Here is a 17,170-nt window from a genome sequence, read left to right on the forward strand (position 1 = left end):
TGAAATCAGTTATTTGAGTGAACTCTAATTCATCTGCTAGGAAAGGAAGCCCCCCTATAAGATATATTGGATCATTCATCTGACACCCAACTGCTGCATGAAGACAGAATGAAGAGAAACAGATGCTGAGAGAGGAATAGTGAACATAAACTTGATCATTTCAGAAACAATGCATAATTTTTTATTGATTTTGTATTTAGAAAGTTTCCTACTTCAGTATGAGGAAGCTTATATTAAATTTTCATTTTCATAATAGCAAACAGTCATTTAAAAAATTAAAAATGACAAAAATTCACCACTTCTGTTTTTTTAGGCAAATTATAATACGATTAATCCATTTTCGAAAAACAATTTTATTTTTTACACAAAATGCATCTGTTCTTTTTATATTGCATAAATAACAAAAAATATTTATCCGGCAGATCGAGAAATACAATGTGATCTGTATCAGTATTGCAACAATCCTTATCTTGTTTTACAAAATATACAGTACTTCATTCCCAACCTGAAGATATATATACAGTATTCTGACATTTATACAGTGTTTGGTTTCCTACAGCATTCTTAGCATATGATGTCTTTAGAATGAATGATATAACCTTTATAATCTCATTGCTTTGCTTACTGCAATAAAGGCTATACAGGTCTTTGTTATGTTAGCCTAACATGCTTTCTTTAAAAAATTATTTTGTGCATAATTTTAAAGTCCTTAAATGTTATCGGAATACGGAATAATGGCGTTTTTTTTTTATTAAGCAACACTTCCTGGAAGTTGTTAAGCTTAAAATGCTAAGAAGTTAAGTGGTATCTGTTGTTTGGTGATTCTAATGCTAGTGATCTATATTAAACATTGCTGTTGATATGGATGAAGATCTTTCTTTAAACTCTCCCGTTAAATGCAAGCTGTCCTCCACCATTGGTAATATTTTCCGTGTCCTGATGAAACAAACAGAAAAAGATTTCATATTAGAATTGTTAGAAGTACAGTACATAATAGTAAAGAAATTAAATTCTGGCAATAAATCATTATAGGGGACTGAAAAATAGTCTCCCCATTTATTGTTCAATCCCCTAAAGTTTGACCACTGAAGGGCCCTTAGTTTATGGGGGAAGTAATGCTCAGGGTTGCCACCTGTCTGGTTTTTACCCGGACAGCCCACTTTAGGAAGAGCTGTCTGGGTAAAAACTGCCTGCCCAGATTTCCAAATTAGGAAATCTGGACAGGACATTGAAGTTAATGGTATGGTGTTCAGCCAATTGCTGATCTCCATGTCACCAGTTCTACCTCTGATGTCATCGGCCCTGCCCCTACGTCACCCACCCGCGGTGTCACCCACCCCGTCCCCTGCCCAGAGTTGGGCAACCAAAAAGGTGGCAACCCTAGTAATGCTCCTCTTCCTGGGTCATAGCATGAACCCTAGAGTTAAGTCCCAAACGTACACCAATCTGGACGCGCTCAAACCCTATTAGCTAAAAGCCTGTTAACAATATGCAAGCTACACTGCTCGCTACCCTACCTACCCTGTGGCCGGGTGGGTCTGGGTACACTTGCCCCGAACCTGTCGCTTATACCGATACATTCAAATGCACTCACCGCTTCAGGTCTATGGTCCGGGTGCAGCGCCTGGAACCCGCACCTTGAGGAGACCTCAGAAATGATGCACTTCCAAATTGCACTCCAATGAACCCCAGACAGCAGTTATTTAGGGTTGTTCGGACAATAAAGATTTTTAATAATCACCGCTGTCTGAGGTTCCGCGGAGTGCGTGCCAATTTGGAAGTGCATCGGTTATGACCCCTAGAATTCCCTATTTAGCCACTAGGTGACAGTATGTGATAAGTCATAAGCTCTAAGTTTCTAGGGCTTCTTGCCAGAGACTGCAACAGACGGAAGGGAGTCAAAGGTGGAAATTCAGGTAAGTGCAGGATTTAGCTAGTGGTCCGCTATCTCTTGTCATAAGTCTCTCTAGGAGAGTTAGTTAGCTCAGGACTATTTAGCCGAGCAGTTTTGGGCTCCACTAAGAAGTATTAGAGGGACTTGGTTCCCAGTGGCATTTTCGCCCAGAGAGGGAGCCAGTGTTTAGGCCTTGGGAGCTAAATAGTTCTACCTGGGTTCCACTTTACATGTTCTATAGAGGGGATACTCTGCCCACAGTGCTGAGTATATACTGTCTGAGTAAAGATGCCACTTCAATTTACTATATAGCCTTACATCATAAATATATTGTGTTTCTTCATGATAACAATGAGCAGCATAAATGTACTTTTTTTTAATACAAGCACCTGTAAATGCTTTGTGATGAATGAAACATGAGAGTTTTTTCAATTTTTTACCCTTTGGCACTGATTATGAAAAGGGGTGAAGCATGGGAGGAAGAGGGTAGTGGAAGCGGAGTAAGAAAGAAAAGAGTCTTCACACCAAAGGATGTGTTTGTTTAAACAATACGTACAAAATGACTTAGTGGACTATGGGGAAAATTCACTATGCGCCGAAGCACCTAACGCTAGCGTCAATTCGCTAGCGTTGGGCATTTTCGTTACTTCGCAAATTCACTAACGAATGCTGGCGTAAATTCGCTAGTGTTACTTCGCACCCTTATGCCTGGCGAATTTGCGCAACAGATGTAACGACGCAAATTCACTAACGCTCACATTGTTCTGAACGCTACCTTTTACGCTAGACTTCCTTCGCCACCTCAGGCCAGGCAAAGTGCAATAGAGTAGATAGGGATTGCTTCAAAAAAAGTTAAAATTTTTTCTAAGTCCCAAAAAACGCTGGCATTTTTTCTATATTATGGGTGATAGGCTGAAAAAGATCGAAAATTTTTTGGGGGCTCCCCTCCTTCCCCCTACATTTCCTAACTCATGGCAACTCAACTATACAGTGGGCACATGTGTAGGGCAAATTAAAATTTTATTTGATGTTTTGAAGGTTTCCCAGGCATTTGTAGTGCTGCTACATATTCCTCCATTGAAATTTGAATCTGGCGCCGTATGCAAATTAACCATCGGTAGCGTAACTTCGTTTCACTTAGCGAATCAACGCTAGCGCAACTTCGCAACCTTACGCTACCCCTGAGCGCAACTTCGGATTTTAGTGAACTTGCGGAGCACTGACAAAACTACACCTGGCGAAGTGCGGCGAAGTTACGCCTGGCGCAACTACGAATCTTAGTGAATGTCCCACTTTATGTTTGCCATTTTTTATTCATCAAGTAATATCCCCATGAGACGGAATTCTTGTAGTGAGTAATCAGACGAATGAACATGATGGATTTACTCTTGTTAGCATACATGCTCCACCATGTCATAGACTATATGGGGAAGGTATCCAGTTACCACCTGTTCAACATACCCAAAGTGTATTATTAGGTCATTTCCTTCCTGCACAAAAAGCCCTTGAAAAAAAAGTTCTTCCTTTCTGGTTATCAGCTGGTTTATAAATCAGTTGCTTTTCATTTTTTATTATATGTGGTTTTCTTTTTATTCAGTTTACAATTTCAGCAATCTGGTTGCAAGATTCCAAATTATCCTAGCAACCATGGGGGAATATTTATCAAAGTGTGAAGTTAGAGATCGCCAGAGTCCACTAGAGTGAAATTCCTCCTCTCTCCATTCATTTCTATGGGATTTGGAAAGGCAATTAATCAATTAATTTAAGGGTGAGATCGAATGCATTGTTATTGTGTACAAACATTGTTTAACATTTAAACAAAGTTTAGTTTTGGTGGAGGAGGGGTTCTTTTTCTTTCTTTACAAATTAATTTAAACTTATCTGAAATTTTCAGACCTCTAATTCATTAAAAAGATAATTTTTAATAAGGTTTAATCTCGAGTATCTTATTTTCCTAAATATGAAGTTAGAGATTGCCACAGTCCTCTAGAGTGAAATTCCTCCACTCTCCATTCATTTCTATGGGATTTTGAAAGGCGTATTTATCAAAGGATGAACATTCACTTTCACCCACTGTGGCAATCTTTAACTTCACTCTTTCATAAATATAACCCCATGAATTTATTTGAATGAGGGACTGGACTCCTGAATAGAAAGATGCGTAATAAAAAGTAGCACTAACGATAAATTCATAGCCTTACGGAGCATTTTATTTTAGATTGGGTCAGTGGCCCCCCATTTTAAAGCTGGAAATAGTCAGAAGAAGAAGGAAAATAATTAAAAAATGTAAAAAGAAATAATAAAGACAAATTGAAGTTGCTTAGAATGGGCCATTCTGTAACATATTAAAAGTTGACTTAAAGGTGAACCAACCCTTCAAGAAGTTCTGTATAGTCTAATAATCCAAGTAATTAAAATGCAAACTTTACAAATTACATATTTGATTATCAATTCAGTATCATGCCATCTCTCAAACACCAAATTGGTTCTCTTTATCTCTATCTCTCTAGGTCTGTCCAGGTTTCTGGATTATGAATAATTTTTCACTATCCCAGTACATAAGTACTTTCAGTTGTGTGTTTCCCTTACCTATTAGCGATTTCTCTCTCTATCCCCTGGCACCCTCCCTCTGGTGACTGAGATTTGTTTGTGTATTAAGCAGTTGCTTGTGTAGTTGTCTGAAATCCCTCTGAGTTTTCTATTTGTTCTGCCTTTAACTTTCCCTCTGCTTGTCCCAGGGCCCTTTCTGTCTCTCTCCCCTAGCTACTGTATGTTTGTATTGCCGTCATACTTTGTCCTCATGTCTTTTTCCACTGAGTGAAGTGTGTTATTTTTCTGTCTGCCATGATTTAGTTTCATTTGGTTTGTCCCTTTCTGAATACGTCTGGTGGTGCTGTAACTGATGGTGGGGGAGTTGCCGACAGTTCTTTACTGATGCCTCCCGCAGTCCTTTGACAATAGCTCGATTGGTTCTTATTTAAAAGACTTGCAATTACACGATTCAAAATTGTTAGCATTTAAAAACCTAATGAAAACATTTAAAAGTGACATAAGTAGCAGTTGTTTGTTTTGGAATTGCTCAGTCTTTGGCAGCTTTCATTTGACCCCAAGCCTTACCTTTTCTGTCATTTCATGAGAGTGATGAAGTGAATGTTCCCTTTCCAAAAACATTCTCCTTTGTTCATAGCTGGCCAAGCGGCATGTTAGCCATGTGGAAATGGTACAGCCACTGATTCCTATGCACGCGAGCGACATGGATGCAAGGTACAGGGAATAAAGGGATGATGATCTCTTGTTTAGGGCACGTAGAAACTGAATATTTAATATCCCTCCAATCAGGCCACAGATACAGCAGGCTGAAAACAGAATCATCTGAAAAATCAAAACAAAAAGAGGCGTCATATTCTCTTATTCCCTTCTCATAATGGGGTAAATTTATCAAAGAGTGAAGTTCCGCCACTAGAGTGAAATTCCGCAGCTCTCAATTCATTTCTATGGGATTTTGAAAGGCGGATTTATCAATGGGTGAAAGTGAAAGTTCACCCTTTGATAAATACGCCTATAAAAATCCCATAGAAATGAATGGAGAGTGGCGGAATTTCACTCTAGAGGCGGAACTTCACTATTAACTTCACTCTTTGATAAATAACCCCTAAGAGTCACCTAAAACCCATTTTCTGTTCTATGCAGAATATATTCTAGTTTTGTTGCTGACTTATGCAGCAGAGTAAAATAGCACTAGCCCTTTTTAAAACTTGGTGACCACCTATGACTTTTTGTAAAAAGAAACAAGGCTCCTGATACAAAAATTCATTTAAAAATACAGCTATACAAGGAATCTTAAAGGCTAAAACTGTGTCTGTACAGTAAACTATATCAAAGATAGAGAGCTTATACCCCCCAAACAAAAACCTTTTGCGGTATCAGGTGCTATACTGTAGGACCCACGCCTGCTTTAAAGGTCAAACTCTCGATGAAGAAAAGGTCAAATTTGGAACGTTTCCTTGTTTACACTGCACACAATGCAATTCTGCCATAAAGGGTTCTTCTTTCTTCAAATTTCCCAGGGGCAGATGCATGCGCAGTAGAATGAAATAGGCAACTTTTTGTAAAAGGTTGGGTTTCTTACGCTACTGCGCATGCGCAGCCGTGAGAAAAAAGAAGACAATCACTCAGTGGTGCTCGCTGGAAGCAGTGCAGTTTTCCCCTAATCAGTGCACCCCAAAAGTAAAAAGACCTTTTCGTCTCCTTTAACTAAAAACATAGGTTAGAAATGTTGTACCAGCCCAAGGCAACTACAACCCTTTAACAGTGTGCTTGCAAAGATTCTCTAGTAGCTTCCCTTTTCTTTTCTGCTGATTCACTGCACATGCTCTGTGCTGCTGTCACTTACTGAGCTTAGGGACTGACTCAATATACAGTACACATAGAATAGAAATGTTACAATATAAGGCTGATTAAAAATTAATACAGATAATTACTACATGGCAGCACAGAAACAAGTACAAATAGCATCAGAATTTAATAAACAGCCCAGTAAAATACGCTTATATTACAGACAAACTTCATTTTCTGCTTGATCATTTGCGACGACCCCTAAGCTTAGCTTCTCAACAGCTGCATGTGGGTGTCGCTGACACTTTCCAAGAGGGTGACCCCCTGTGACAAGATTGAAGTCCTGGATCATTGCTGCTATTGAGAAGCTAAAACTTTAGGCTGGTGCAATACGTTCTGTATATAAAATATGGCATTTTAGCCACATTAATTTTTAGGGTTTAGTTCTCCTTTAAGCCTCTTTTTAATCAAACTGCAGATTCTTTGAACACTTACAATGAGTCCAGATTTCTTCTTGGCGCAAAAGATTCCACACACTCCACAAATAAGAAACTGCAAAAAAGCATAAAAAGGAAGCAGTTAGCCAGAATAATACACAACCAACACATCAATAATATTATGTCACTTATTCGTAAATAAATATAGTGAATAATATACCCCCTATTGTAAAATTCAAGGATAATATAGTCACTGAGGAGTTTCATGACCATATGATGGTAGTAGAAGGTCACAGGCTCACTGCTTTTCTACAGGTCATGGAACTCGGAGGGAACATGTGATATCCTTATTCTACAACAGGTGGTACATGTATTTATTTTATAATACACACATTTCAAGTCATGTGACAGAAATATACTAGTGAAATATAAATATATGATCATGACATCACTAAGCACTATTTATAAGGATATAATTTACCGGGTTTTCATGGCTTTTTGTGCTAAAGGCTGAGTGCTTTTTTACAGGTCATGGAACGGCAAGTTTCTTTTTACATCACAATACTTTACAACAAGGTTTACGCAAGTTTCAGTTAGTCATGTGATATGAAATCACTGAGTACTGATTTTAACTAATGATATCACTATGCACTGTATGATCTGTTATATAGTGAATAAAGTACCCCCTCTTGTAAAATATAAGGATATTATAAGTTGCCAATGACTTCCATGAGTTCCATGTGACAGAAATGACATCACTAAGCTCCGAGCACCGATTATAAGCATATAATTTACAGGATATTCATGGCCCTTGTGTATTATAATGAATTATGTACCACCTACTGTAATTTGTAAAGATATATGAAGCCACCTAGGAGTTACATGACCTGTATAAAAACATTCGGCCTGTGATCTTGTGCTTTAATATGGTCAGATAACACCCCTGTGACTTATATCTTTATATTTTACAGTAGGGGTACATTAGCCACTATATACCATAAATATCCTTATACCCTTATAAATGGAGCTGATCAGTTATAATCGATGCATAGTCATTTAGGTCACGTGACTCACTGAAACTTGTGTATTATAATAAAGTACCCCCTGTTGTAAAATATGAGGAGTTCCTCAGTGACTTAAATGGGGGCATAGATATAAAGTGAACATGCTCATAAAATTCTTACCCCAGATGCATTACTTTCAGCAAATAAGAACACTAGTTTTTTGATGACGATAGCAAAGTCTGTCTGTGACAAATATAAATTCTATTTAGCTTAACTCTACAAACAGTAGCTATGCAAATAGTATGAGTAAATAAAATAAAGATACATTTACCCATGAAGTGTTTATTTAAAATGTATTATTATGGGGCAGATTTATCAAGGGTTAAATAGTTTCAAAATTCACACATTCCAATTTTAATTCCCTATTCGAATGTAAATTCTAATGTGAGATTTATCACACCTTGACCATGGAAACAGTCCTAATTCGAATATTCGCCACCTAAAACCTGCTGAGTTCATATACAATGAGAATACAGATGAGACAGCGCACACTCTTACAGAATCCTAGACAGATAACGTCCGGTGCACAGTGTCAGGAGTACGGCTTCTCCCCTCAATCAGTGAAAATAGAAACACATTGGCACACGAGGCGATTTAATGCAGGGTTCTCCCCTTGCGCAAGGGGAGAACCCTGCATTAAATCGCCTCGTGTGCCAATGTGTTTCTATTTTCACGAGTTCATATACAAGGCAGAGGTCCGTTGAGCCATTTGGAAATGTTAATAGCCTTCCTGACATTCAGGGTTTTTTTTCGGGAGAAAAACTACATACGCACAAAATTGAATACGAATACATCCATATTTTTTTCTTAAATAACCTCCCAGTTGAATTGTGAGTATATTCAAATTAAAAAAAAAATTCACATGAATTTGAAATTCGACTTTTGATAAATGGGCTTCAGCATGTCACTCAAAACACTTTTAGAGGCACATTTATCAAGGGTCGAATTTGAAACTCATGTGAGTTTTTTAAAACGCTCATAAACTCCCATAAATTCAAAATTTGAGCAATCGAAATTTATTAATAAAATATAATTTTCTCAGCTCGGACAAATTAAATCGATCCAAAAACTCGCATCGAATTTGAATAGAATTAGAAAAAACTTGAATGTCAGGAAGGCTGCAAACATTACCAAATTGATCCCTGGACCTCTCCCACTGACTTATACAGCAATTTGGCAGGTTTAAGGTGGCGAAAAGTCAAATTTTAGTTCTTAAAGGGCCAGAGTATGATAAATCTTGAAATTCAAATTAAAACTCAAATCGAGTTTGGATAAGTCACAATTGAAATTTGAGAGTTTTGACCAAAAAAAAAAAATTTGAAAATTTGAATTAGAATTGTACGTCAACCCCTAATAAATCTGCCCCTTATTGTCCACAAAGCAAATAAACAATTGAACCCAAATCTCACCCACACCTTAGAGTTGTGATTTGTAAAGCTGCAAGCTTTTCCCAGGCAAGAATATTCATTTTTGTATGGAAGGCAAACTCATTGTTTTATTCTTCTCTTATTAGACTGATATTTGAATATCCAGCAGAATTTTTTCAGTTACTCTGCATTTATTTTTGGCTCTTGATATACATTAGCAGTGACTCAGGCAGCTTCCTTTAGTGTATATGTCCTTTCAGCAATAAATTCTATTGCAAATCTCTGTAATTGTGGATCGTTTCTGCATTATTTAAATTGGCTCTTTTATTAACACCTGTGATATTATTAATTTATTCGTTTCTGCTATTAAACAAAAGATGAATATTATAATGCTGTAGGTGAAAAATGGTCTCACTCTGTTAAAGCATGGGTCTTGCAATGATTTTGCCCATGTTTTAGGATGCTGCTTTGGCCCATGTTTCACGATGCAGTGTAATTTATCTTTTTTTGAGCTACCTTTACTCTATATTCACTGGCTATTACTGTGCTGCTTTCCTTTATTTTTCCTTTATTTTCTTAAGGAACATGGGGGGAGGGGCAATGGTTGTCACAGTTATGGAAGCTGTGCATCTTTGTAACTGTTTTGTTGAAATGTACAGTACACCTGTCAGACAGTACCGAATAATTTTCCTCCACTTTAGAACAGGTATGGGACCTGTTATGGAGAATGCTCGGGACCTGGGGTTTTCCGCATAATGGATATTTCTGTAATTCCTTCATACCTTAAAGTGGACCTGTCACCCAGACACAAAAATCTGTATAATAAAAGTCCTTTTCAAATTAAACATAAAATCCAATTTCAATTTTTTATTAAAGCATTCATAGCTGTTGTAAGCTCATTTAAAAATCTCAGCTGTCAATCAAATATTGCCTGCCACTCCTCTATGCCCTGGGCATAGAGGCGGGGCAGACAATTACTTTCACTTTCCATTCAGCACTTCCTAGATTTCACTGCTCTCCACATATTCCCCCGTTCTCTTAACCATTTAATTGTGTAGCCAGGACATGGGGATGGACATCAGTCACCCCATTCTGGTGCACAAACAAGATTCTGAGATGATACAAGACTTGCCTTAATAACAGTGTCCACAAAATGGCTCCTGCCTGCTTGCTATAATTTTGAAATCCCAGACTGAAGGAAGCAAGATTCAAATAATTTATATAGTGTAATTAAAGTTCATTTTGCTTGACCAATGTGATAAAATAGGATTCTGAATAATTTTTTTGGGTGACGGGTCCCCTTTAAGTCTACTAGAAAATCATGTAAACATTAAATAAACCCAATAGGCTGGTTTTGCTTGGATCAAGTACAAGGTACTGTTTTATTACACAGAAAAAGAGGATTATTTATATAAAAAGGAATCTATGGGGGATGGTCTTTCCATAATTCTGAGCTTTCAGGATAACTGGTTTCCAGATAACGGGTCCTATGCCTTTAGCAAAAGTCACAGCAGAGTTCTGTACTGGTATCTCTTTGGCTGCCTCTGCTGAGCATGACAATGTATAGAATATGTCAAATTTAAGGCCATTGGTATATGATAATCAGATATTATTATTTGGGTCAGAGCCTTCACTTTGGTTTTTTTTTTGGGATGTGATGATGATTTCAATTAACTGAATAGGTTCTTGGCCTTCCTCATGAAATATTTATCACTTTCTCCTGAGCATCTGACCAGTGTATATTTTATAAAACAATCTGCAGTGTATAGTTGGATAGCTAAAGTACAGAGAGCTAATTACCAGTGACTTTATAAACTAAGCACCAGGGTATCGTCATGACGCAGGATGGAGGTGATAAAGTAGCTGAGCACAGGATTTTTGCATAATTAGAGCACCCCCCATGAAGGTATGGGATCTGTTATCCAAAAATCCATTATCCAGATTACTCCAAATTATGGCAAGGCCATCTCCAATAGACTTCATTTTAATCAAATAATCCATGTTTTTTAAAGTTATTTACTTTTAATCTTTAGTAATGAAACAGTAGCTTGATTCCCACTAAGATATAATTCATATGTATTGGAGGTACACAAATCCTATTGGGTTTTATAATGTTTCAATTATTTTTTAATAAACTCGAGATATGGAAATCAAAATCGCAGAAAGACCGCTTATCTTGAAAACCCCAGACTCAGCGCAGTCTGGATAACAAGTCCCATTATTGTGTGCTATAGTGATTTAATTCTGAACCACAGAGAGTAACTCCTGTATCAACAATGTGTGCCGCTCACTGTCATTCTTAGATGACAATCACAACACAGAAGCCACACACTCCTTTAGCTAAAGACAGGAATTAGCTCCTCTAAACTGAAGTCTCATGATGTTGGCACCTAAAAAAAATCTTTCCAGAACTGTTTCTACAGTTCTAAATAAAAAAAAAGCAGGAATAATGCTGATAATTTCCATCGGTCTTAAGTACAGGTATGAGATCTGTTATCCAGACTGCTTGGGACCTGGCGTTTTTCAGATAACAGATCTCTTTGTAGTTTGGATCTTCATACCTTAAGTCTACTAGAAAGTCATGTAAACATTAAAAAAACCCAATAGGCTGGTTTTGTTTCCAATAAGGATTGATTATACAGAATCTCTGGATCAAGTACAAGGTACTGTTTAATTATTACAGAGAAAAAGGAAATCATTTCTAATAATTTGGATTATCTGGATAAAGTGGAGTCTGTGAGACATGTCCTTCCGTAATTTGGAGCTTTCTGTATAATGTTTTAAGATTAAGGAATGCAAGTCAGAGTCACATTAAAGTTTTAATAAATGTGCTACTATGTCTCATGAGCATGCATGCTTCTGTCCTTTTTGTACTAGTACAGGTATAGGATCAGTTATCCAAAAAACCCATTATCCAGAAAGTTCTGAATTACGGAAAGGCCATCTTTCATAAACTCCATTTTATCCATTTAAACAATACCATGTACTTGATCCAGATTTAATTAGTCCTTATTGGCAGCAAAACCAGCCTAATATGTTTATTTAATGTTTGATTTTCTAGTAGACTTAAAGTATGAAGATCCAAATTATGGAAAGATCTGTTATCTGAAAAAAAACCCAGGTCCCACTCCCCATTCTGTATAACAGATCCCATTCCTGTAGAAAATTCCTATGTTCTATACAATACTATTCATTTACTGTGGATCATATAGCATAGATAGATATCATGGAACCTCAGGCTGGAATCCAAAACAGTTCAAGGCACACAAAACTGGGATACATTTTTTTTAATTATTTCCTATTTCTTTTAATTATTTCTATTAATTATTTCCTATTTATTATTTTCAATTGGGCTCCTATAATGCCCTGTCTGCCCTATTTTAAAATCACCCTGTCATATTGTAATTACAACATCTTGGAGTAAACATTGTTATTACAAAAACAATCTTTCTTTCTTTCTCTTTCTTTTTCTTTCTTCCTTCAGAAAGTCGCGAAGAAGAGTTTCAGTAAATGCAATTACCCTTTAAAAAAAAAAGATGTTTTCTCCATCCTTTGACTATCTGCTGAGTGCACATCAGCAGGAATCAATGAATTGTTTACATATTGATGAATCACTGGCAAATGTGCTTCAGCATTGATTTGTTTGGAGTGCATGCTTACAAATGTTTTAAGTGCTTTCAGTAAACAGAAACCTACCTGTAACTAATAAGATCAGAAAATCCATTTTAAGTACAATGCCATCACATCATGTGTGTACAGTACTTCTTTAGGGAGAGTGTGGAGTAGTTTATTCTAACAGGTCTTCTCGGTCACAAGGATACACTGTAATATAGAGGTGGATTTGATTGCCCCATTAAAATACTAATGGCCTCATTCTAATAGAGCACTTGCTTTATGGAGCAGTGAATAAAAATGTCGCATTCCTATAATTATGTGTGATATTAGTCTTGATAGTGGGGACTCAGCAGAATTTTATATGATTAGGGAATCCATGAAAGACGACTGCATTAAGTAAAACATATCTAGAGGATATTCCTGTAGGTGCATAAAGGAGGCAACATATGATCTAAAAATGGTGCACCTTTTTTATGCTGTAGAAAGTAAGTACATTCCATTCTTTAAAATAAATATTAACTGTGTAAATAAATAATTGATTATTGTTAAAGAGTGGAGCCATAGGGTATTTTTATTCATAAGACATGTGCTGACAAATGCAACAGGTATTGAACTCATTATGAAAATGCTCGGATAAGGGGTCTTTCTATAATATGGATCTCCATACCATAAGTCTACTAAAACATCATTTAATATCAATTAAACACAATAGCTTGTTTCACCCCTAATAAGGATTAATTATATGTTAGGATCAAGTACAAGGTACTCTTTTATCATTACAGAGAAAAAGGTAATCATTTAAAAAAAATTAAATTTATTTGATTAAAATGGAGTCAATGGGAGATGGCACTTCGGAGTTTTCTGGATAATGGCTTTCCCGATAAAAGATCCCATACCAGTGCTACAGTTGCAAGGCTGCAGTGAATAGTCCCTAACTAAAACATGACATATAGTGGCAGATTCATTATGCATCTGTATTTTAATGAGCTGTAACAGCTCAGTGAAAACAATAACGGTGATGTCCCAGTTACCAAGCTCTAAATCGTTAATTTTCAGGGATTAATGATTTAACAGGTGTTAGAGCTCAGCGACCCTGTAGAACAGAATAGTGTTCGGCACAAGCAGTCAGACGCATTCAGAATTGACACTTTGTTAAATACTTTCTTAGTTTAGTAACAGGGAACAAGGGAATCCTTTAGGTTTCCACAGTTAAAAGCTTTGTAAATCTGACCCTTAAAGTTTTTTCTCCAACAGAATTCCAGCATTACCCACTACTTAAAATTGGCAGTTGTTAGTAAGGCACAATGTCACCTGTGTCAAAATAGGTGTCCGTGTTTATGTACAAGGTTGTAATGTACCTTTGCTTTATGTCGCTTTATTTTCTGAATTCTACCCAGAACATAACATCTTATTCACTGTAATTAGGGATGCACCTAATCCAAGATTCGGTTTGGTATTTGGCCATTTTCCGCAGGATTTGGATTTGGCCAAATCTTTGTGCCTGGTCGAGCCGAATCCAATTCCTTTAAATCATGTGACTTTTTGTCACAAAACAAGGAAATAAAACATGTTTTTTCTTTTTCCTTCCCCCTCACTGATTTGCATATGCAAATAAGGGTTCAGATTCGATTCAGTATTCGGTCCAATCTTTCACAAAGGATTCGGGGGTTCGCTGAATCCAAAATAGTGTATTTGGTACATCCGTAAACCCCTGTAAGTCAATGGAATATGGTATCAATGTGGCCCTCTTACCTCATCCTGCCCCTTGTCCTGTGCCCAGTGAATTTGAGGGAATTATACAGAATGGGGAACAGGGTAAATGAAGTGTTATTCCTCCTGAACCCTAGTCCATGGTGTGGGGGCTTGAATGTTATTATTGCCTCTAATGCACCAAACCCCTACTAGCCAGTAGGTCAGGCACTGAACCCCTTGCCGTTCTTTCCTGGCATACATTTAAACAGAGCTAAACGAACAAAATTAGAAATAGCTAATAATTTACAAGTTGTGGAATGTTTAGACAATCATTTGACCCCAGAATCATCATTTTACAGCAATGATGTATAAAGAGTTCTCTATAAGCACAACTTCCTCTCTGTGCTGCATTTGTTTTTTAAGTGTATTCAGTGAAGAAGTGAATGAGGTGGATATTGAGAATAAAATAAACATTTCTATCCTCCTGCACAGATTTTGAAATCCAGAAGGAGGAATTCAGTTATTGAGCTGATATTGAGCCTAACTCTCTATTGCCCATGTTGTTAACCCTTGATGTACCACTGCCTTATGTGTGGGAGAACCCTTGAGTGAAGCACACCAGACAGAGAGCTGCAGTTCAATCATGTTATCTTTATTTGTTGCGGCCCTCGGTAGAACAGCAGCACATTCACAGGGCTCAATCTCCCAGCCTTTTACATAACATTGCCCATAACTGCACACTGCCAGGGGATACATGCTCACAGGGAACCCTCCTCGGCCCTGGTCGGCTCTATCCAGATCTAGCCTTTCCTCTTATGCCCTGGCTGGTGGGATTCCCACTGGGAACACTTTTCCCACTCTCTTCTAGTTGGGGGCCATAGCTGCTAATGCTAGTTACCATGCTCTCTTACACTCCTTAGAGCATATTATTACACCACTAGGCCTCATACTACCTAGGCTCAGTACCTCTTCCAGGAGATGACTCTACTGCTGCAGTGCCCTCTGCTCATCTTGCTTCCCATGAGCATCTCTAAAATCACTTCCAGAAACCTTCCCCCTTATAACTTCCTATTCTCCACCCACTAGGGACTTTCCCTTACATTTGTTACCCTCTAGCTCCTCCTAGTGGTCAACCTAAATATATGTATTAAAGGAAAACTATACCCCCAAAATGAATACTTAAGCAACAGATAGTTTATATCAAATTGAATGACATATTAAAGAATCTTACCAAACTGGAATATACATTTACATAAATATTGCCCTTTTACATCTCTTGCCTTGAACCACCATTTCGTGACTCTATCTGTGCTGCCTCAGAGATCACCTGACCAGAAATACTACAACACTAACTGTAACAGGAAGATGTGTTGAAGCAAAAGGCAGAACGCTGTCTGTTAATTGGCTCATGTGACCTTACATGTGGTTTGTATGTGTACACAGTGAATCTTACGATCTCAGGGGGCGGCCCTTATTTTTTAAAATGGCAATTTTCTATTTATGATTACCCAATGGCACATACTACTAAAAAAGTATATTATTATGATAATGGTTAATTTACATGAAGCAGGGTTTTACACATGAGCTGTTTTACTCAGTATCTTTTAATAGAGACCTACATTGTTTGGGGGGTATAGTTTTCCTTTAACCATTACTTACATATTTATATTAAACCTTCACCATTTTACCCTATTACATTTCACTTGAAAACCAGACACGTCCTTGGGTCTGCCAAGTAAACTATTACTCTACATCTTCACATATTTACATGTCCCTTTCTTTCGGTTGTTTCAAAATAGCCCTGGAATGTATTTAAAGTTAATTGGAGTTTTTAGTGAGTTTTATGTTTTTACTATTATTTATAGAGCACTAACATATTGTAGAGAGCTTTCCAGAGAATGAATGCTTTATCTTTCCCATCTGTCAATGTCAGGCTCCTTTCCATACAGACACACACAAGCATACAGCAATTTCATTAAAAGTCGTTGAACCTACCAGCATGTTTGTGATCTGTGGTCAGAACTGAAACACCCCTAGGAAGCCCATACAAACACAGGAAGAATATACAAACTGTCCATGTTGTATATTGTGCTGAGAAGCCACGCAGCCTCCTTGTGCTTCCACTAATGACATCATGCACGCGACTATATTTTAATGATTGTTTTTTTCCCTTATAATTGGTGTATTTGTTGCTTCATTAAGCTTTACACCAGAGTTTGTCACTGGGGATCTGAATTGGATCCATGCACAGCATTATAGGAGAACCTATACAGAATGTTTACGTGCACAACAGCTTAAACATCTCTTCCCAGGATGCAACTGGATCTACATGTGACATTGTTGTACCTTGATTTAATGGGCATACATATTTTAAGCAATCTTGCTTCAATAATTTATCATCAGTGACTAGGTCACCTGCTGCCAGAAAATATATTGAGCTATGCATGCTATTTCTGGTACATGGTATAGATTCCAGAGGCATGCTACTACGATATATAAGAAGTAAACACACAGGAAGAAATAAAGGAAAATAGAGAGCATGAATACCTTTCTAATGGTTAGAGATGCTAAAAGTAGATCTGTGTGCATTAGCTGAGGTTCAGTGAGATAACCAAGCAATCAGCTTACAGTGCTCTTCAAAATATAGATTGAATGGGCATTTAACAGTTTAAATGGCATATGGTTTGTTTTTACTCCATTACAATCTGAGTTCACAAACTCTGTATAATGAGCTCCTCTCTTAAAGGAACAGTAACACCAAAAAAA

General features: G+C 37.3%; 1 protein-coding gene across 2 annotated transcripts in view; it reads right to left on the bottom strand.

The window, feature by feature from the left end:
* Positions 1-343: 343 nt before the first annotated feature.
* tmem196.L (transmembrane protein 196 L homeolog) overlaps positions 344-17,170 on the bottom strand; it is a 28,727-nt gene continuing 11,900 nt past the window's right edge. For both annotated transcript variants that reach the window (XM_041565961.1, XM_018267374.2), the window contains exons 2-4: positions 6,725-6,781; positions 5,012-5,266; positions 344-936 (exon numbers count right to left, since the gene is read on the bottom strand). In XM_041565961.1, the coding sequence (XP_041421895.1) occupies positions 880-936; positions 5,012-5,266; positions 6,725-6,781 (369 nt within the window). In that variant the 3' untranslated portion in view covers positions 344-879. The remainder of the gene's footprint in view (positions 937-5,011; positions 5,267-6,724; positions 6,782-17,170) is intronic.

Source organism: Xenopus laevis, chromosome 6L (assembly GCF_017654675.1).
Source record: "Xenopus laevis strain J_2021 chromosome 6L, Xenopus_laevis_v10.1, whole genome shotgun sequence".
NCBI lineage: Eukaryota > Metazoa > Chordata > Amphibia > Anura > Pipidae > Xenopus > Xenopus laevis.